The sequence below is a fragment of the Macaca thibetana genome, chromosome 10, assembly GCF_024542745.1.
Source record: "Macaca thibetana thibetana isolate TM-01 chromosome 10, ASM2454274v1, whole genome shotgun sequence".
Classification (NCBI taxonomy): domain Eukaryota; kingdom Metazoa; phylum Chordata; class Mammalia; order Primates; family Cercopithecidae; genus Macaca; species Macaca thibetana.
In genome coordinates this window covers 35,803,489-35,825,244 of record NC_065587.1, presented here as the reverse complement: position 1 = coordinate 35,825,244, position 21,756 = coordinate 35,803,489, and the positions used below count along the sequence as shown (strand labels likewise).

Sequence of the window (21,756 nt, the reverse complement as noted above, 5' to 3'; positions counted from 1 at the left end):
ACTAATCACACACACTAATCATACACCACTAATCGCACACATAGAATTCACTCACATGCTTGACAGCCGTGTTCATGTGCTGACGTGTTCCCTACAGGTCAACTACGGTTGTTTATTTCAATTAGCTCTCCAGGAGCTGAGGATGTGGCTCTCACCAGAATGTCCAAGGCATGTTGGTGGGCGTGGGTGGGGTCTCTAGTCCCACTGGAGGGACAGATGCATGAATGGAGGTTCAAGAATATGAGTGCTAGGCCAGGCGCGGTGGCTCAGGCCTGTAATCCCAGCACTTTGGGAGGTCGAGGCAGGCGGATCACGAGGTCAGGAGATCGAGACCATCCTGTGAATGGTGAAACCCCGTCTCTACTAAAAACACAAAAAATTACCCGGGTGTGGTGACGGGCGCCTGTAGTCCCAGCTACTCCGGAGGCTGAGGCTGGAGAATGGCGTGAACCCGGGAGGCGGAGCTTGCAGTGAGCCGAGATTGCGCCACTGCACTCCAGCCTGGGCAACAGAGCGAGACACCGTCTCAACAACAACAACAACAACAACAAAAAAGAATATGAGTGCTGAAAGCTTAGGGCAGCAGTGTGCGCCCAGGACGCACACGGACAGGTGTGCCCATAACCAGTACACACAAGCTCTGCACAACTGGACAGGGTACAGCTCTGCTTGGAAGTGATCAGGGCCCACCCGGGGCGAGGGCGGGCAGCTGGGCTGGTTCAGAGGGAGGGGACCACGGGTCCTATTGGCACAGACAGGTCTCCTCGGGAATGCATGAGAGCACTCGGGAAGGAGCGATGCCTCAGGCTATTTTTGGCCCCCCGGGGCCTGTTAGGGTCCCAGTGCAGGCTCGGCCTGGCTCTCCCCGCCTCGCCACGAGGAGGCGCTCCCGCGCACGCGCCTGCCACGTCTCCGCCCCTTAGCCGCGGCCGGAAGTCGTCGAACCGGCACGTCGGGGCTTCCGCCCGGGGAGTAAAAAAGGGGGCGGGGCGTGTGCGGACTGAGGGCTCTGCTTCCGGGGCGCGGGTGACGCGACGTTCGCGACACCTTCCTGCGGAGCGCCTCGGACGTCGAAGCCTGGAGTCTCTGCTGCTTCCCCTCTTCCGCTGCCTCATTCCGTTGCTTCCTAGCCTTGGTCGTCGCCGCCGCCATGAACAAGAAGAAGAAGCCGTTCCTGGGGATGCCCGCTCCGCTCGGCTACGTGCCGGGGCTGGGCCGGGGGTGAGGCCTGGAGCGGCGCGCCAGGGGCGGGGACCCGGCTAGCGGAGCGCAGTGCGCGTGTTTGGGGGCGGGGGTCTGTGGCCGCGCTGTCTAAAAGACGCTTGGTGGATCGGCTTAATCCCTGCAGGAAGCAACGGGCTTTGGGGTCAGGACATAAGTGTGTGCACCCTGCCTGCCGCCTAGATGGGACATGTTGGCTCTCAGCCCAGTGTTTTGGTCTGTAAGATGGGGAATGATGTATGCAGTCTGCAGTGAGGTGTAGAGGAATCTGATGTGTAGTGGAAACACGCGACCACCTTCCCCAGGTCAGGCTGACACACCCCCCGCCCCGCCCCGCCTTAAGCGTGCCTGGGTCCTCCTTGCCTGCAACACAGATGACCACCATACGTTGCTGGATAAGTGAGCAGTCGTTATTACCCTATTTGGCTATTCATTTGATGAGGAAAACTACTGGGTTTTTCTTGGTGGTGGTATTATATTAGAATCTGTGGGGCACACACAAAGCTCCGATAGTGACAGCATCATCAGAGGACCAGAAGCTCACTAAGGAGGGTTTGGTATTAGCATAAATAAGCACGTAAAGAAGACCAGATTTAGAACCCAATGCTTAATGGAGAGTAGCATTGGAGTCAAGTTTAGTAGGAGAGCTGGACTTAGGGCTGCAGAAACGTGGTAGCGATAAAAGAGAAACTGACATTCTGTGTGCAGGAGTTCAGAAAAAAATGAGGTAGGGAGGAAGCCCAGAGAACAGGAGGGAGTCCAGTGTGAGTGGAATGTGCAACCAATAGAAAAGAGCTCAGGAAGTTGGAGAGGCTTTGAGCGTCAGGCTGCAGCTCCTGGATGTATTAGAAAGACCATGACCCTTCAGAATTACTATTATTTTTTGAGACGGAGTCTTGCTCTGTATGGAGTGCGATGGCGTGATCTCAGCTCACTGCAACCTCTGCCTCCCCGGTTCAAGCAGTTCTCCGCCTCAGCCTCCTGAGTAGCTGGGATTATAGGCGCCCACCACCACACCTGGCTAATTTTTATATTTTCAGTACAGACAGGGTTTCACCATGTTGGCCAGGGGGGTCTTGAACTCCTGACCTCGTGATCCACCTGCCTCAGTCTCCCAAAGTGTTGGAATTACAGGCATGAGCCCCTGTGCCCGGCCCAGAATTTTTTAGTCAGAGCTGTGTTTTGGAAAGAATCATCTGGCAGAGCATGGGTTGAAGTAGAAGAAGGCTAAAGGCAGGGAGAGCTACCTTGGTTTCCAGCTGTGATGCGAGTCATAGTCTGGGAAGGAGGGATTTTGAAGGTGGATTCATTAGTACTTGGGGACAGACAGGATGGGGAAAGTGGGAGAGGGAGGCAAAGATTATGTCATCTGGGACAGCAGTGCTGTTATCAGCTGAAACACCCCAGAGCAGCTATAAGGTGGGTACAGAAGAGGACCTCAGTTTGGGCCAACTTGGGTTTAAGGGCCTAGTTGGATGTGGAGGGGGAGATGATGGAAACCTTAGGGTGGAGAGAGATTGCCTTGGTAACATCATCAGGATAGGCTAAAACCTTCAGGTAAGCAGAGAAGATCGGTAGCGTTTGAGACTGCAGATCATTGTCACCAGGATCTTTGGAGGTTTCCCAGAGGTGTTAGAAAAAGAGGTGTTAGTAAGTGATGACCAGGGGTGGAGAAGAGCACAGGAACAGAGTTGTTCAGATACCGGGTGTCCTGGGGGTCTCCCGCAGCGCCACTGGCTTCACCACACGGTCAGACATCGGGCCCGCCCGTGATGCAAATGATCCCGTGGATGATCGCCACGCGCCCCCAGGCAAGAGAACTGTTGGGGACCAGATGAAGAAAAACCAGGCTGCTGACGATGACGATGAGGATCTAAATGACACCAATTACGACGAGGTGAGATGTGTCCAGCTTTCGTGGCTCCTCCAGCCAGTCTTTGGGAGCAGCTGACCTCACCAGTGTGTGTTGGTGTCTGTAATGAATGGCTTGGAGTGGCTCATGCATTTAAAATTTCAGCTATTCATGGGACATCTTTACAGAGAGTGAGAGGGAGGAGGAAAAATATGAGACGAAGTTTCGCTCTTGTCAGAGGAGGTGTTCTTGCAGATGTTGGGACCGCTGCCTTGGCATTTCGTGTTGGCCAGTCTTTTTTTTTTTTGAGACGGAGTTTCGCTCTTGTTGGCCAGGCTGGAGTGCAGTTGTTTTTATTTATTTATTTATTTTTTTTGAGACCGAGTCTGGCTCTGTCGCCCAGGCTGGAGTGCAGTGGCCGGATCTCAGCTCACTGCAAGCTCCGCCTCCCGGGTTCACGCCATTCTCCTGCCTCAGCCTCCCAAGTAGCTGGGACTACAGGCGCCCGCCACTTCGCCCGGCTAGTTTTTTGTATTTTTTAGTAGAGACGGGGTTTCACTGTGTTAGCCAGGATGGTCTCGATCTCCTGACCTCGTGATCCGCCGGTCTCGGCCTCCCAAAGTGCTGGGATTACAGGCTTGAGCCACCGTGCCCGGCCTAATTTTGTATTTTTAGTAGATACAGGGTTTCTCCATGTTGGTCAGGCTGGTCTCGAACTCCTGACTTCAGGTGATCTGCCCACCTCGGCCTCCCATAGTGTTGGGATTACAGGTCTGAGCCACCGCGCCTGGCTGCCAGTCTTTAATGATAAAAACTTAAAGTGGAATTGGTGACAGTGTTTGCTTTTTTTGGCTTTAGTGCTTGCCCTCTAAAAAGACATCTACAGAAAAACCTCAGCTGACTGAATATCGATTAACTGTCTTCTAACATGTGACACCTTTCCTCTGAGGAATATTTAAAAAAATAATTTTAGTTTTGAGGCCAGGCATGGTGGCCCACACCTATAATCCCAGCACTTTGGGAGGCCGAGGCAGGCAGATCACCAGGTCAGGAGATGGAGACCATCCTGGCTAACACGGTGAAATCCTGTCTCTACTAAAAATACACAAAAATTAGCTGGGCGTGGTGGCGGCGCCTGTGGTCCCAGCTGCTTGGGAGGCTGAGGCAGGAGAAAGGTGTGAACCTGGGAGGCGGAGCTTGCAGTGAGCTGAGATCCGGCCACTGCACTCCAGCCTGGGCAACAGAGTAAGACTCCGTCTCAAAAACAAACAAACAAAAAATTTAGTTTTGAAATAATTTTAAATTTGCAGGAACTTGCAAAAATAGTGCCAAAAAAAAAAGTTTCTGCATATCTTTCACCAAGCTTCTCCCCATCTTACATGACCTCAGTGCAGTTATTGGAACAAAAGAGTTAATGTCGACACAGTACTGTTAACTAATCTGTCAGTCGTATTTGCATTTCATGTGTTTCCACGAATGTCCGTTTTCTGACTTAGGCTCAGTCCAGGAACCCCCGTTGCATTTTGTCATGTCTCCTTGGTACCTTCCAGTTGGAGCGGCTCCTCTGTCTTTCATGCCCTTGACACTTGAAGAGTAGTCACCAGTTATATTGTAGACTGTCCCTCAATTTGGCTTCGTTGGCTGGAGAAAATAGTTTAGCAAGTATTTCACAAGTAGAGATCTTCTCTGTTTCTGCTGGTGGGGATGGTGATGGAGGAAAAGCTGACCTCTCTGCACATGTTGTTTGCTTCTCAGTTTAATGGCTATGCTGGGAGCCTCTTCTCAAGTGGGCCCTATGAGAAAGATGACGAGGAAGCGGACGCCATTTATGCAGCCCTGGATAAAAGGATGGATGAAAGAAGAAAAGAAAGACGGTAAAAGAAATTGTTGCCTTTCACGATATTTATCCAACTTTAAAAAAAGTTTTGAGGCCAGGCGCAGTGGCTCACGTGTGTAATCCTATCACTTTGGGAGGCCAACGTAGGACGATAGCTAGAGCCCAGGGGTTTGAGACCAGTGTGGGCAACATAGCGAGACCTCATCTCTACAGATAATTTAAAAATTAGTCAAATGGTGCACACCTGTAGTCCCAGCTACTTGGGTGGCTGAGGTGGAAGGACTGTTTAAGCCCAGGAGGTAGAAACTGCAGTGAGCCATGATCATGTCAGTGCATTCCAGCCTGGTTGACATAGTGAGACCCTGTTTCCAAAAAAAAAAAAAAAAAAAAAAAAGTTTTGAATTTTTTTTTTTTAATTAGAGATGGAGTCTCGCTCTGTCGCCCAGGCTGGAGTACAGTGGTGCGATCTCGGCTCACTGCAAGCTCCGCTTCCTGGGTTCACGCCATTCTCCTGTCTCAGCCTCGTGATCTGCCTGCCTCGGCCTCCCAAAATGCTGGGATTACAGGCATGAGCCACGGTGCCCGGCCTTTTTTTTTTTTTTTTTTTGAGATGGAGTCTTGCTCTGTCACCCAGGCTGGAGTGCAGTGGCGCAATCTCAGCTCACTGCAAGCTCTGTCTCCCGGGTTCCCGCCATTCTCCTGCCTCAGCCTCCTGAGTAGCTGGGACTACAGGCGCCGCCACCACGCCCGGCTAATTTTTGTATTTTTAGTAGAGACGTAGTTTCACCGTGTTAGCCAGGGTGGTCTCGATCTCCTGACCTCGTGATCTGCCCGCCTCGACCTCCCAAAGTGCTGGAATTACAGGTGTGAGCCGCTGCACCCGGCTGTTTTGAATTGTTTTATACTCAGAGAAACGTTGCAATAGTATATGTGTGTCTGCTCAGCTTTTAGGCCACCTGAGGGTCTTGGTGTGTCGTAGCCATGCTTGGATAAGCCCTGGGCTGTTACGGAACAGCCTTAGGGGCTGGGGGCTGCAGTGGAGAGCTTAAGAACTCTTAAGATTTTCCAGAAATCAGTAGAATTTTGTGGATTACTTTTATGATACATCAGGGTTACCATCTTTGAAAAGGGCTCACTGACTGTTGATTAATCTTTTATATGTTGAGTAATTTGCAAATGAATTAAAGATGTCAAGTGACACATACAAGCTACCAAGATGGAACCATGAAGAAATCCCAAACCTGAACAGACGAATAAGTAGTGAGATCAGAGCTGTAATAGAAAGAGTCCTAGCAGAGAAAATCCCAGAATCTGATTGCGTCATTGCTGAATTTTACCAAGTATTTTAAGAAGAACTAGTATCAATTCTACTCAAACTATTCTGAAAAATAGAGGAGGGAATACGTCCAAACTTATTCTACAAAACCAGTAGTACCCTGATGCCAAAACCAGACAAAGACACACTGAAAAAAGAAAACGTTAGGTCAGTATCCCTGATGAACACTGATGCAGAAATGCTCAGCAGAATACTAGCAAACCATATTCAACAAGACATTGGAAAGAGGGTTCATTGGCTGGGCACAGTGGCTTATGCCCGTAATTCTAGCACTTTGGGAGGCTGAGGTGGGCGGATCTTGGGTCATCTGAGGTCAGGAGTTCAAGACTAGTCTGACCAACCTCGTGAAACCCCGTCTCTACTAAAAGTATAAAAATTAGCCGGGCATGGTGGTGCACGCCTGTAATCCCAGCTACTTGGGAGGCTGAGGCAAGAGAATCGCTTGAACCTGGGAGGTGGAGGTTGCAGTGAGCCGAGATCACGACATTGCACTCTAGCCTAGGAGACAAGAGCAAGACTCCATCTCAAAAAAAAAAAGATTGTTCATCATGACCAAGCGGCATTTTGCCCAGGGGTACAAGTGCAAGGGTGGTTCAACATATGCAGATGAATCAGTGTTATACGTTTTATCAACAGAATGAAGGAGAAAAACCATACAATTTTTTTTTTTTTTTTTCGAGACGGAGTCTTGCTCTGTTGCCCAGACTGGAGTGCAGTGGCACAATCTCAGCTCACTGCAACCTCTGCCTCCCGGGTTCAGGTGATTCTCCTGCTTCAGCTTCCTGAGTAACTAAGACTACAGGCGCCCGCCACCACGCCCGGCTAATTTTTTTTTTTTTTTTTTTTTTTTTTTTGAGACTGAGTCTGGCTCTGTCGCCCAGGCTGGAGTGCAGTGGCCGGATCTCAGCTCACTGCAAGCTCCGCCTCCCGGGTTTACGCCATTCTCCTGCCTCAGCCTCCGGAGTAGCTGGGACCACAGGCGCCCGCCACCTCGCCCGGCTAGTTTTTTTTGTATTTTTTAGTAGAGACGGGGTTTCACCGTGTTAGCCAGGATGGTCTCGATCTCCTGACCTTGTGATCCGCCCGTCTCAGCCTCCCAAAGTGCTGGGATTACAGGCTTGAGCCACCGCGCCCGGCTCCGGCTAATTTTTTGTATTTTAAGTAGAGATGGGGTTTCACCGTGTTAGCCAGGATGGTCTTGATCTCCTGACCTCGTGATCCACCTGCCTTGGTCTCCCAAAGTGCTGGGATTACAGGCATGAGCCACCGCGCCCGGCCCGATCATTTTAATTGATTCTGAAAATGCATTTGATAAAATTCAACATTCCTTTATGATAAAAACTCTAAGAAAACTGGGTGTAGAAGGAATATACCTCAGGCTGGGCGTGGTGGTTCATGGTGGCTCACATCTGTAATCCCAGCACTTTGGGAGGCTGAGGCGGGAGGACTACTTGATCTCAGGAGTGTGAGACCAGCCTAGGCAAGAGGGTTAATACCCTTTCTGGCTGGGTGCGGTGGCTCAAGCCTGTAATCCCAGCACTTTAGGAGGCCGAGACAGGCGGATCACGAGGTCAGAAGATCGAGACCATCCTGGCTAACCCGGTGAAACCCCGTCTCTACTAAAAAATACAAAAAACTAGCCGGGTGAGGTGGCGGGCGCCTGTGGTCCCAGCTACTTGGGAGGCTGAGGCAGGAGAATGGCGTGAACCCGGGAGGCGGAGCTTGCAGTGAGCCGAGATCCGGCCACTGCACTCCAGCCTGGGCGACAGAGCGAGACTCCGTCTCAAAAAAAAAAAAAATACCCTTTCTTTCCAAAAAATACAAAAATTAGCCAGGCTTTGTGGCACACACCTGTAGTCCTAGCTACTCAGGAGGCTGAGATGGGAGGATTGCTTGAGCCCAGGAGGCGGAGGTTACAGTGAACGGAGATCACACCACCACACTTCAGCCTGGGCAACAGAGTGAGACCCTGTCTCAAAAAAAAAGGAACATATCTCAACACAATAAAAGCTATATACAGCTGGATGCGGTGGTTCACGCCTGTAATCACAGCCCTTTGGGAGGCCCAGGCAGGCAGATCATTTGAGGTCAGGAGTTTGAGACCATCTTGCCAACATGGTAAAACCCTGTCTCTGCTAAAAATCCAAAAGTTGGCCGGGCGCGGTGGCTCAAGCCTGTAATCCCAGCACTTTGGGAGGCCGAGACGGGCGGATCACGAGGTCAGGAGATCGAGACCATCCTGGTTAACACGGTGAAACCCCGTCTCTACTAAAAAATACAAAAAATTAGCCGGGCGCGGTAGTGGGCGCCTGTAGTCCCAGCTACTCGGGAGGCTGAGGCAGGAGAATGGCGTGAACCCGGGAGGCGGAGCTTGCAGTGAGCTGAGATCCGGCCACTGCACTCCAGCCCGGGCGACAGAGCGAGACTCTGTCTCAAAAAAAAAAAAAAAAAAAAAAAAAAAAAAAATCCAAAAGTTAGCTGGGTGTGGTGGCTCAGGCCTATAATTTCAGCCACTTGGGAGGTGGAGGTTGCAGGGAGCCAGGATCATGACACTGCACTCCAGCCTGGGCAACACGACAAGACTGTCGCAAAAAAAAAAAAGCCATATACGATGGGCCTACACCTAGTATCATACTGAATGGGGAAAAACTGAAAACTTTTTCTCTGGGATGTGGAACAGAACAAGGTGCCCACTTTCACCACTGTTATTCAACATCGTACTGGAAGTCCTAGCTGGAGCAGTCATCCAGATTGGAAAAGAAAAAGTTAAATTATCCTTGTTTGCAGATGGTATGATCTTATATTTGGAAAACCCTAAAGACACTACCAAAACGCTGTTGGAGCTGACAAAATCATTAAAGTTGCAGGCTATGTTGCCAGGTGCGGTGGCTCACACCTGTAATCCCAGCACTTTGGGAGACCGAGAGTGGGTGGGTCACCTGAGGTCAGGAGTTTGAGACCAGCGTGGCCAACATGGAGAAACCCCGTTACTATTAAGAATACAAAAATTAGCCGGGCGTGGTGGCGGGTGCGTGTAATCCCAGCTACTCGGGAGGCTGAGGCACGAGAATCGCTTGAACTTGGGAGGCAGAGGTTGCAGTGAGACGAGATGGTGCCACTGTACTCTAGCCTGGGTGACAGAGTGAGGCTCCGTCTCAAAAAAAAAAAGTTGCAGGATACAGAATCCACAAACAAAAGTCAGTAGCATTTCTGTCGTCAACAGTGGACCATCTGAAAGATGAAGAAAGTAATTATATTTACAGTAGCTACAAATAAAATACTTAGGAATAAATTTAACCAAAGAAGTGAAAGATCTCTACAGTGAAAACTATAAAACATTGATGCAAGAAATTGGACAGAGATTCTGTGTCCATAGATTGGAAGAATCAGTGTTTAAAATATCCATACGACCTGGTCCGGCGTGGTGGCTCATGCCTGTAATCCCAGCACTTTGGGAGACCGAGGCAGGTGGATGACTGAAGGTCAGGAATTGGAGACCAGCCTGGCCAACGTGGTGATACTCCATCCCTACTAAAAAAATACAAAAATTGCCTGGCGCTGTGTCTCACGCCTGGAATCCCAGCACCTTGGGAGGCTGAGGCGGGTGGATCACTTGAGGTCAGGAGTTAGAGACCAGGCTGACCAACATGGTGAAACCCTGTCTCTACTAAAAATACAAAAATTAGCTGAGTGTAGTGGCACACGTCTGTAATCCCAGCTACTCAGGAGACTGAGGCAAGAGAATTGCTTAAACCCGGGAGGCAAAGGTTGCAGTGAGCCGAGATTGTATCACTGCACTCCAGCCTGAGCAACAGGGCAAGACTCTGTCTCAAAAAAAAAAAAAATCAAAAAACAAAAAGTAGCTGGGCGTGGTGGCACATGCCTGTAGTCCCAGCTAGTCGGGAGGCTAAGGCAGGAGAATCGCTTGAACCCAGGAGGTCGAGGTTGCATTGAGTTAAGATAGCACCACTGCACTCCAGCCTGGGTGACAGAGTGAGACTCCATCTTAAAATAAAATAAAATATCCATACTACCCAAAGTGATTTACAGATTCAATGCAATCCTTGTCAAAATACTAGGGACATTAACAGAAACTGAAAAAATAGCCAGGTGCAGTGGCTCATGCCTGTAATCCCAACACTGTGGGAGGCCAAGGTAGGTGGATCACTTGAGGTCAGCAGTTCAAGACCAGCCTGGCCAACATGGTGAAACCCCATCTCTACTAGAAATACAAAAATTAGTTGGGCATAGTGGTAGGCGCCTGTAATCCCAGCTACTTAGGAGGCTGAGGCAGGAGAATCACTTGAACCTGGGAGGTTGCAGTGAGCTGAGATCGTGCCATTGCACTCCAGCCTGGGCAACAGAGTGAAGCTCCTCAAAAAAAGAAAAAATAATTCTAAAATGTATATAGAGCCCAAAAGACCCAGAATAGCCAAAGCTATCTTGAGCAAAAGGAACAAAACTGGAGGAATACTTGACTTCAAATTATACTATAGAGCTATAGTAACAAAAACAGCATAGTACTGGCAGAAAAACAGACACATAGACCAATGGAACAGGATGGACCCAGAATTAAATAGATACATCTACAGTGAACTCATTTATTTATTTATTTATTTTTCTTGAGACGGAGTCTCGCCCCAGACTGGAGTGCAGTGGTGTGGTCTTACTGCAACCTCTGCCTCCTGGGTTCAAGCAGTTCTCCTGCCTCAGGAGAACTCCTCCCAAGTAACTGGGATTACAGGTGCCCACCTCCATACCTGGCTAGTTTTTGTATTTTTAGTAGAGACAGGGTTTCACCATGTTGGGCAGAATGGTCTCAAGCTCCTGGCCTTGTGCTCCACCCACCTCAGCCTCCCAAAGTGCTGAGATTACAGATGTGAGCCACTGTGCCCAGCTCTGTTGCTTTTTATACTTGTAATTATAACTTCCTGGGATGTATGTGGAATGTTTTATTTTTTTGAAGATAATTTTAGAATAGTAAAATATAGTTCTTCTGGAATTTTATTTATTTTTTATTTTTTTGAGCCTTCCAGGCTCAAGTGATTCTCTTGCCTCAGCCTCCCGAGTAGCTTGATTATAGGCACATGCCACCACACCTGGCTAATTTTTGTGTTTTTAGTAGAGACAGGGTTTTACCATGTTGGCCAGGCTGGTCTGGAACTCCTGACCCCAAGTGATCCGACCGCCTCAGCCTCCCAAAGTGTTGGAATCACAGGCGTGAGCCACCGTGCCCAGTCTTGCCACACACTTTAAACAACCAGATCTTGCGTGGTGTAAACTTGCTGTCTCGAGGACAGCACCAGGCCACCAGGGATCTGCCCTCATGACTCAGTGACCTCCGGCAGGCCCCACCTCAAACACTGGGAATTGTAATTGAGCATGAGATTTGATGGGGACACAGATGCAAACCGTATCATTTGGCCTCCCAGAGTACTGGGATTAGAGACATGAGCCAATGTGCCTGGCCTGGAAATCTTTTTAGAAGCTCATTATTAAATCATTGTGCATAAATTTGTACCTAGAGTAATTAAGTGTGAATGGCATTGCATTTTAATTTTTTTTTTTTTTGGATACAGGATCTTACTCTGTCACCCAGGGTGGAGTACAGTGGCTTGATTATAGCTCTCTGCAACCTTGAATTCCTGGCTCAAGCTTTTCTCCTGCTTCAGCCTCACAGGTAGCTAGGATTGCAAGCACCTGCTACCACACCCAGCTATTTTTGGGATGGAGTCTCACTCTATTGCCCAGGCTGGAGTGCAATGGCATGATCTCGGCTCACTGCAGCCTCTGCCTCCAGGGTTCAAGGGATTCTTGAATCCCAAGTAGCTGGGATTACAGGCGCACACCACCACGCCCGGCTAATTTTTGTAGAGACGGGTATTTTTAGTAGAGACGAGGTTTCACCGGTGTTAGCCAGGCTGGTCTCGAATTCCTGACCTCGTGATCTGCCTGCCTTGCCCTCCCAAAGTGCTGGGATTACAGGCGTGAGCCACCGGGTTTGGCTCACACCCAGCTAATTTTTGTCAATGTTACCCAGGCTGGTTTTGAACTCCTGGCTTCAAGTGATCCACCTGCCTCCCCTAATTTTGGCCTCCCAAAGTGCTAGGATTACAGGCATGAGTCACTACACTCAGCCCTACTTTTTTTTTTTTTTTTGAGACGGAGTCTCGCTCTGTTGCCCAGGCTGGAGTGCAGTCATGTGACCTTGGCTCACTGTAAGCTCCGCCTCCTGGGTTCATGCCATTCTCCTGCCTCAGCCTCCGGAGTAGCTGGGACTACAGGCGCCCGCCACCATGCCCGGCTAATTTTTCGTATTTTTAGTAGAAATGGGGTTTCACCCTGTTACCAGGATGGTCTGTATCTCCCTACCTCGTGATCTGCTTGCCTTGGCCTCCCCAAAGTGCCGGAATTACAGGCATGAGCCACCGTGCCTGGCCAGCCCTACATTTTAAAGATTGATTGGAACCTCCAGGGTTAATGCATTTTAAAAAACATCAGGCTGGGTGCAGTGGCTTACATGTGTAATCCTAGTACCTTGGGAGGCCAAGGCGGGAGGATCACTTGAGTCTAGGAGTTCGAGACCAGCCTGGGCAATATAGTGAAACCCTGTCTCTACAAAAAGAAAATAAAAATTAGTCAGTGGCACATGTCTGTAGTTCCAACTACATTCCCAAGGCTGAGGCAGGAGGATTGCTTGAGCCTAGGAGTTTGAGGCTACAGTGAGCTATGATTATACCACTGCACTCCAGCCGGGGCAAGAGCAAGACCCTGTCTCTAAAACAAAAACAAAAAATAGCAGGTGACATGGACCCATGTAGAAAGTCATTAAATTAAATGTTTTTATTTATGTATTTATTTATTATTTTTTGAGACAGAGTCTTGCACTCTCGCCCAGGCTGGAGTACAGTGGCGTGATCTCAGTTCACTGCAAGCTCCGTCTCCTGGGTTCACGCCATTCTCCTGCCTCAGCCTCCCAAGGAGCTGGGACCACAGGTGCCCGCCACCACGCCTGGCTAATTTTTTTGTATTTTTAGTAGAGATGGGGTTTCACCGTGTTGGCAGGGTGGTCTCGATCTCCTGACCTTGTGATCCACCTACCTCCGCCTCCCAAAGTGCTGAGATTACAGACGTGAGCCACTGCACCCGGCCATACGTTTTTAAAAAGTAGTGTCCTTGGCTAGGCACGGTGGCTCACACCTGTAATCCCAGCACTTTGGGAGGCTGAGGTGGGCAGATCATGAGGTCAGGAGATCGAGACCATCCTGGCCAACACGGTGAAACCACATCTCTACTAACGATACAAAAATTAGCCGGGTGTGGTGGTGCATGCCTGTAGTCCCAGCTACTCGGGAGTCTGGGGCACGAGAATCACTTGAACCTGGGAGGCGGAGGTTGCAATGAGCCGAGATCGTGCCATTACACTCCAGCATGGTGACAGAGTGAGACTCCATCTCAAAAAAAAAAAGTAGTGTACTTATTAAAACTTTTTATTCTGAAAACTGTCGTAATACAAACAGGAAGGACAGTAGTGTGAATACCATCTCCTCACACGTCGTCTCAATGCTGAAGTACAGTTACATGGGTGATGCAAACTGTTCTAGCACACAGAGCTGGGGAGCTGAGCTGAGTTGGTTGTTAGAGGTGAACTGTTTACTTGGAAGAGAAGGAAGCAAGGAGGGAAAGGAGAGATGAGTTCAGTAGAGTGTTTGGTAGTAACTAGGATAGTTATTGTTTTTCCTTTAGGTGGTTTTTTTTTTTTTTTTTTTTTTTTTTTTTGCGCGACAGGGTCTCACTCTGTTGCCCAGGCTAGATCGGCTCACTGCAACCTCCACCTCCTGGATTCAAATGATTCTCTTGCCTCAACCTCCCAGGTAGCTGGGGATTACAGGTGCCCGCCACCATGCCCAGCTAATTTTTATTTTTATTTTTTTGAGATGAAGTTTCACTCTTGTCACCCAGGCTGGGGTGTAATGGCATGATCTTGGCTCACTGCAACTTCCGCCTTCTGGATTCAAGCAGTTCTCCTACCTCAGCCTCCTGAGTAGCTGGGATTACAGGCACGTGCCACCACACCTGGCTAATTTTCATATTTTTAGTATAGACTGGGTTTTACCACATTGGCCAGGCTTGAACTCCTGACCTCAGGTGATCTGCCCGCCTCGGCCTCCCGGAGCGTTGGGATTACACGCATGAGCCACTGCGCCTGGACTTCTTAGGTGTTTATAGGATGGTCCTACCTTTGGGATTTTGTGAATTTTCAAGCAGTAAATATACTCATGTTCAAATGGAGTTATTTAGATCAAAGTAAGATATTTTTTGTTTTAATGAATTTCTACATGTTTTTATTTTGTGGATAATCGAATTATTAGACTTGCGAATGTATTTTTATTTATTTATTTGAGACAGAATCTCTCTGTCACCCAGGCTGGAGTGCAGTGGTGCGATCTCGGCTCACTGTACCCTCTGCCTCCTGGGTTCAAATGATTCTTGTGCCTCAGCCTCCTGAGTAGCTGTGATTACAGGTGTGTGTTACCATGCTCAGCTAAGAATGTATTCATAATTACCTTAAAATATATTTGATTTGGGCCGGGCGCGTTGGCTCGCATCTGTAATCCCAGCACTTTGGGAGGCCGAGGCGAGTGGATCACAAGGTCAGAAGTTCGAGACCAGCCTGGCCAGGATGGTGAAACCTCATCTCTACTAAAAATACAAAAATTAGTCGGGAGCGCTGGCGGGTGCCTGTAATCCCAGCTACTTGGGAGGCTGAGGCAGGAGAATCGCTTAAACCCAGGAGGCGGAGGTTGCAGTGAGCTAAGATTACTCCACAGGCCGGGCGCGGTGGCTCAAGCCTGTAATCCCAGCACTTTGGGAGGCCGAGACGGGCGGATCACGAGGTCAGGAGATCGAGACCATCCTGGCTAACACGGTGAAACCCCGTCTCTACTAAAAATACAAAAAACTAGCCGGGCGAGGTGGCGGGCGCCTGTAGTCCCAGCTACTCGGGAGGCTGAGGCAGGAGAATGGCGTGAACCCGGGAGGCAGAGCTTGCAGTGAGCTGAGATCCGGCCACTGCACTCCAGCCCGGGCGACAGGGCGAGACTCCGTCTCAAAAAAAAAAAAAAAAAAAAAAAAAAAAAAAAAAAAAAAAAAAAAAAAAAAAAAAAGATTACTCCACTGCACTCTAGCCTGGGCGACAGAGCAAGACTCCATCTCAAAATATATATATATATATATACACACGCATATATCTATATATGTGTACATATGTATTTGATTTAACTGCTGAGAGTATGGAATTGTTCTTTTTGGTGGTTTAATTGAGATGTGTAATAAGCAGCTTTGCTTCAGAACAGGCATGCAGTGTTTCTGATGTGTACATGTTTCCTTTCCTAGGGAGCAAAGGGAGAAAGAAGAAATAGAGAAATATCGTATGGAGCGCCCCAAAATCCAACAGCAGTTCTCAGATCTCAAAGTAAGCCGATGAAATGGTGTGCGGTTTCTAACGCACTTAACCTAACCCGCAGAGACTCAGACTGCTCTTACGTGGAATTGATGAGACTTTACTCACTTGCGCTTTTTCAGTTTAGAGGGTCATTGCTTAGAAGAAAGTCCTTGCTTCAGTATGTTTAATTATATGTGTGTAAAAAAAACCCTTCCCCTACCACAATAGGTAGGACAAATGAACTTATTTTCTTTGTAATTTTAACTCCATTTATAAGATTTTCTTTCTTTTCTTTTTTTTTTTAGTTGAGGCAGTCTGGCTCTGTTGCCCTGGCTGGAGTGCAGTGGCATGGTCTCGGCTCACTGCAACATTCACCTCCCAGGTTCAAGCAATTCTCGTGCCTCAACTTCCCAAGTAGCTGGGATTACAGGCTCCTGCCACCCTACCCAGCTAATTTTTGTATTTTTAGGAGAGATAGGGTTTTGCCATGTGTGCCAGGCTGGTCTCGAACTCCTGACGTCTAGTGATCTGCCCACCTCGGCCTCCCAAAGTGTGGGATTACAGGCGTGAGTCACACGTCTGGCCCCATTTATGTGTAAGGTTTTCTACACTGTGTCCCCTGGGCTTTGAGAGAATAATTTACATTTTAGAGAAGTTGAACAGATCCAATAAATTGATTTTTCTAAGTGAAGTAGAAAACTATTTTTGGGGCTGGGTACAGTGACTCACACCTGTAATCTCAGCACTTTGGGAAGCTGAGGTGGGAGGATCACTTGAGTCCAGGAGTTTGAGACCAGCCTTGGGGAGAACCTGTCTTTACAAAAAATAAAAACTTAGCCAGGTAGGCTGGGCGTGGTGGCTCATGCGTGTAATCCCAGCACTTTGGAAGGCTGAGGTGGGTGGATCATGAGGTCAGGAGATCGAGACCATCCTGGCTAACATGGTGAAACCCAGTCTTTACAAAAAAAAAAAAATACAAAAAATTAGCCGGGCGCAGTGGCGGGCGCCTGTAGTCCCAGCTACTCGGGAGGCTGAGGCAGGAGAATGGCGTGAACCCGGGAGGCGGAGCTTGCAGTGAGCCGAGATCACGCCATTGCACTCCAGCCTGGGCGACAGAGCGAGACTCTGTCTGAAAAAAAAAAAAAACGTAGCCAGGCGTGGTGGCCTGTGCTTGTGGTCCCAGCACCTTGAGAAGCTGAAGTGGGAGGATCACTTGAGCCTGGGAGGTTGAGGCTACCGTGAGTTGTGATTGTGCCACTGAGTCCAGCCTGGGCAACAGAGTAAGACCCATCTCAAAACAAACTAAAAGCAATTGCTGCATCCGAATCTTTTCTAAAGCATGATGATCTGGAGGCTAGAGGTGAGGGAGAGCATGGTCCTACCTGGGCACATGAAATTCTGTCAGAGAATTAATGTTTTGGGGGCTGTACATTTCCAGAGGAAGTTGGCGGAAGTCACAGAAGAAGAGTGGCTGAGCATCCCTGAGGTTGGCGATGCCAGAAACAAGCGCCAGCGGAACCCACGCTATGAGAAGCTGACCCCGGTTCCTGACAGCTTCTTTGCCAAACATTTACAGACCGGAGAGAACCATACCTCAGTGGATCCCCGACAGACTGTGAGCCTGCAGAAAAAGGGCGCGTGCGGCCCGTTTTGTCTTGTTAGATCAGTGGCAGGAGTGGTGGGTTGTGTTGGATTCGGTGCTTCTGCAGGTCATGGCTATGCTGTGGCCGAGTCTGTCCGCACAGCTGTGCGTATGTCAGGCAACTGGGGAAGTATTTCAGAGAATAAATTTCTTTGGCATGAAATGCAAACTGTTGGCCGGGCGCGGTGGCTCACGCCTGTAATCCCAGCACTTTGGGAGGCCGAGGCGGGCGGATCACGAGGTCAGGAGATCGAGACCATCCTGGCTAACACGGTGAAACCCCGTCTCTGCTAAAAAATACAAAAAATTAGCCGGGCGTGGTGGCAGGCGCCTGTAGTCCCGCTACTCCGGAGGCTGAGGCAGGAGAATGGCGTGAACCCGGGAGGCGGAGCTTGCAGTGAGCCGAGATCGCGCCACTGCACTGCAGCCTGGGCAACAGAGCGAGACTCCGCCTCAAAAAAAATAAAATGCAAACTGTTGTTTTATTCTTCCCTTTCCTCTCTTCTCCTCCAGCAATTTGGAGGTCTTAACACACCCTATCCAGGTGGACTAAACACTCCATACCCAGGTGGAATGACACCAGGATTGATGACACCTGGCACCGGTGAGCTGGACATGAGGAAGATTGGCCAAGCCAGGAACACTCTGATGGACATGAGGCTGAGCCAGGTGAGTTTGTCACGCAGCATTTTCCTGTAGACAGGTTTAGATATTTTAATTTTGTTTTGTTTTCTTCTTCTCCTTCTTCTTCCTTTTTTTTTTGGCTTGATTTTTGCCTGAATAATTCTGCAGATTTAAAAAATTTTTTTAATTTTGAGACAGTCTTGCTCTGTCACCCAGAGGCTGGAGTGCAATGGCATGATCTTGGCTCGCTGCAACCTCCACCTCCCGGGTTCAAGCGATTCTCCTACCTCAGCCTCCTGAGTAGCTGGGATTACAGGTGCACACCACCATACCCGGCTAATTTTTGTATTTTTTGTAGAGACAGGGTTTCACCATGTTGGCCAGGTTGTTCTCAAACTCCTGACCTCAGGTAATCTGTCTGCCTCGGCCTCCCAGAATGCTGGGATTATAGATGTGAGCCACTGCACCTGGGCTTTTTAAAAAATATAAAATAATTATTTTTTTAGAAATGTGTTTTCTTCCTGCTCCTCAGTAAATTGTCTCGTGGCCCTGCATGGAACGTGTACTTTGATCTGGAGATTGGGTGCTCTAGACACCAGTGAAGTACATATCTTTCTGATATGCACATCAGAAACCGTGAAGGGACATACATACTACTTTTGGCCTGGCCAACATGGTGAAACCCTGTCTCTACTAAAAATACAGAAATTGGCCAAGTGTGGTGGCGGGTGCCTGTAATCCCAGTTACTCGGGAGGCTAAGGCAGGAGAATCGCTTGAACCCGGATGTTGGAAGTTGCAGTGAGCTGAGATTGCACCAGTGCACTCCAGCCTGGGCAACAGAGTGAGACTGTCTCCAAAAAATAAAAAATAAAAAGGGGGGTGCAATCACGACTCACTACATACAGCCTCGACCTCCCTGGGCTAAGGCGATCCTTCCACCTAGCACTTTGAGAGACCGAGGCAGGAGGATTGCTTGAACTCAGGAGTTCAAGACCAGCCTGAGCAACATGGTGATGGTGAGACTCCGTCTCTACAAAAACTAAAAGAAATAGCTGGGCCTGGTGGTGCGTGCCTGTAGTCCCAGCTATTCGGAGGCTGAGGTGGGAGGATTGCTTGAGCCAGGGAGTTTGAGGCTGCAGTGGGCTATGATCGTGCCACTGCACACCAACCTGAATTACGGAGTGAGACTCTCAAAATAAATAAAACTGTCACAGTAATTTTTTTGTGGTAAAATATATGTAACACTGAATTTACCATTTTAATTTTTCTTAACTGTACATACCTTCATTGACATAATTATGTTCATGTTGTTATACAGCCTCATCACCATTCATCTCCAGAACTGTTTCATCTTCCCAGATTGAAACTCTGTACCCGTTAAACACTAAGTCCCCATGCCCTTTCTCCCTGGCCCCTGGCATCCACCATTCTTTCTGTTTCTGTAAATTTCGCTACTCTCTGGACCTCATATGACTGCAGTCTTACAGTATTTACCTTATTGTGACGTGCTTATTTCACTTAGCTCATGTCCTTAAGGTTCATCCTTGGTGCAGCGTGTGTCAGCATGTTTTTGTTTTTGTTTTTGAGACACAGTCTTACTCTGTCCCCAGGCTGGAGTTCAATGTCACGGTCTTGGCTCACTGCAACCTCCACCTCCCGGGTTCAAATGATTCTCCTGCCTCAGCTTCCCAAGTAGCTGGAACTATAGGCGTGTGCCACTACGTCTGGCTAATTTTTGTATTTTTAGTAGAGACGGGGTTTCACCATCCTGGCCAGGCTGGTCTCAAACTCCTGACCTTGTGATCCACCCGCCTCGGCCTCCCAAAGTGCTGAGATTACAGGTGTGAGCCACCACACCTGGCCAAAAATTATGTTTTTTTGTAGAGACAGAGTCTTTGGAGGCTGAGGCAGGGGGATTCCTTGAGCCCTGGAACTGGAGGCTGTAGTGAGCTATGATTGCCACTGCACTCCTACTTGGGTGACAGAGTGAGACCTTGTCGCAAAAAAATAAATAAAAATATAGATCTTTTTCCATACAGAAGAAACTTGTTATTATCACAAGGTGTTGTCTGAGTGCAATGAAGGTTGTTTTCTTTCTTCTCCTGACTACTCACCGAGGATTGTGGGAGGGGCTCCAGGGACCCTCTGAGATCTTCATTTTGCACCTGGTCACATCCAGCTGACTCAGCCTGGCCTGTCTCACAGGTGTCTGACTCCGTGAGTGGACAGACCGTCGTTGACCCCAAAGGCTACCTGACGGATTTAAATTCCATGATCCCGACACACGGAGGGGACATCAAGTGAGTGCTTCGCAGAACCGCTGGGCTGGGATGGAGACTCCAGTTACCTAGGATATTTTGGATTTTATATGGGCAATATGCAGTCAAAATGTGACGTTGTTCTAAGAAATATAAAGTGGAGTAGTTTGGTTTTTCCATTTGAAATGTGTCTGTATCCAGTCATTGCATACACTGAACGTGTTACGTGTGATACCGCAAGTCGCTGCCTGTGCTGAGCAGGAAAGCAGCCGGCTGTGTCCCACGTGCCCCATCTGGACCTCGGTTCTCAGCGTTTGTCTCAGGGAGGCTGAACAGGCTTGGAGGAGCGCACACTGACGTTCTGAGTTGTTTTGTGTAACTCGGGACATCAGGACTGATGGTTCTTACATTGCGACTGGGAAGTGGGTGCCTTCCTTCTAGGTCTCGGGTGCACCCCTGACAGCATGGCCTGATGCTGTGTGTACTCTCCCTCTTGTAGTGATATCAAGAAGGCACGACTGCTCCTCAAGTCTGTTCGGGAGACGAACCCTCATCACCCGCCAGCCTGGATTGCGTCAGCCCGCCTGGAAGAAGTCACTGGGAAGCTACAAGTAGCTCGGAACCTTATCATGAAGGGGACAGAGATGTGCCCCAAGGTGAGCTGCGCTGAGGCATTTCCTGGGAGGCTGCATGATTGTGGGCCCCCTATGGGAGTAAACTTAGAACAAATCTCTTTCTTTTGGTATTGAAACTACAGACAGTGGGACAGGCTGGGGGAGCATGTGAAAAGCGGCCAAGGGTTTTTTTCCTGCTTGTTTTCACGTGGAGTGAAGGCTAATCCACCGCTGTTTTTTGGTTTTTTTGTTTTTTTTTTTGAGACAGAGTCACGCTCTGTCACCCAGGCTGGAGTGCAGTGGCACGATCTTGGCTCACTGCAGGCTCCACCTCCCGGGTTCATGCCATTGTCCTGTCTCAGCCTCCAGAGTAGCTGGGACCACAGGCACCTGCCACCGCGCCTGAATCCACCACGGTTTAATGGCAGGCTAAGCTTCATTATAAAGAGCTCAGTTGGTCAGCTCTTCACCCACCTAATGGCAGCTAAGCATGGTGGCTCACGCCTGTAATCTCAAGCACTTTGGGAGGCTGAGGCGGGTGGATCACCTGAGGTCAGGAGTTCGAGACCAGCCTGGCCAACATGGCAAAACCCTGTCTCTGCTAAAAATACAAAAGTTAGCCAGGTGTGGTGACAGGTGCCTGTAATCCCAGCTAATCGGGAGGTGGAGGTGGAGGTTGCAGTGAGCTGAGATGATGCCACTGCTCTCCAGCCTGGGGGATAGGGTGAGACATCGTCTCAAAAAACAACAGCAAAAAAGAACTACCCAAGCAGTTGCACAGTCTCCGCTTTGTCCGTGGAGTTATCCTGCAGGCAAATCGTGCTCTTTTCACCAAGTGGTGTTTTATGTGTTCTTTTTTTTTTTTTAAGTCTCGCTCTGTTGCCCAGGCTGGAGTGCAATGGCATGATCTTGGCTCACTGCAGCCT

At 49.1% G+C, this 21,756-nt stretch overlaps 1 protein-coding gene across 2 annotated transcripts in view; it reads left to right on the top strand.

The window, feature by feature from the left end:
* Window positions 1-21,756, top strand: part of PRPF6 (pre-mRNA processing factor 6) — a 180,601-nt gene that overhangs the window by 125,413 nt on the left and 33,432 nt on the right. The window contains exons 2-9 of one of the 2 annotated variants that reach the window (XM_050746063.1): window positions 1,059-1,221; window positions 2,950-3,118; window positions 4,829-4,947; window positions 15,643-15,721; window positions 17,130-17,306; window positions 17,847-18,002; window positions 20,164-20,258; window positions 20,716-20,872. In XM_050746063.1, coding sequence (XP_050602020.1) covers window positions 1,151-1,221; window positions 2,950-3,118; window positions 4,829-4,947; window positions 15,643-15,721; window positions 17,130-17,306; window positions 17,847-18,002; window positions 20,164-20,258; window positions 20,716-20,872 — 1,023 coding nt within the window. In that variant the 5' untranslated portion in view covers window positions 1,059-1,150. Of the gene's footprint in view, window positions 1-975; window positions 1,222-2,949; window positions 3,119-4,828; window positions 4,948-15,642; window positions 15,722-17,129; window positions 17,307-17,846; window positions 18,003-20,163; window positions 20,259-20,715; window positions 20,873-21,756 lie in introns of those variants that run through there. The other variant, XM_050746061.1, reaches the window with a different exon arrangement.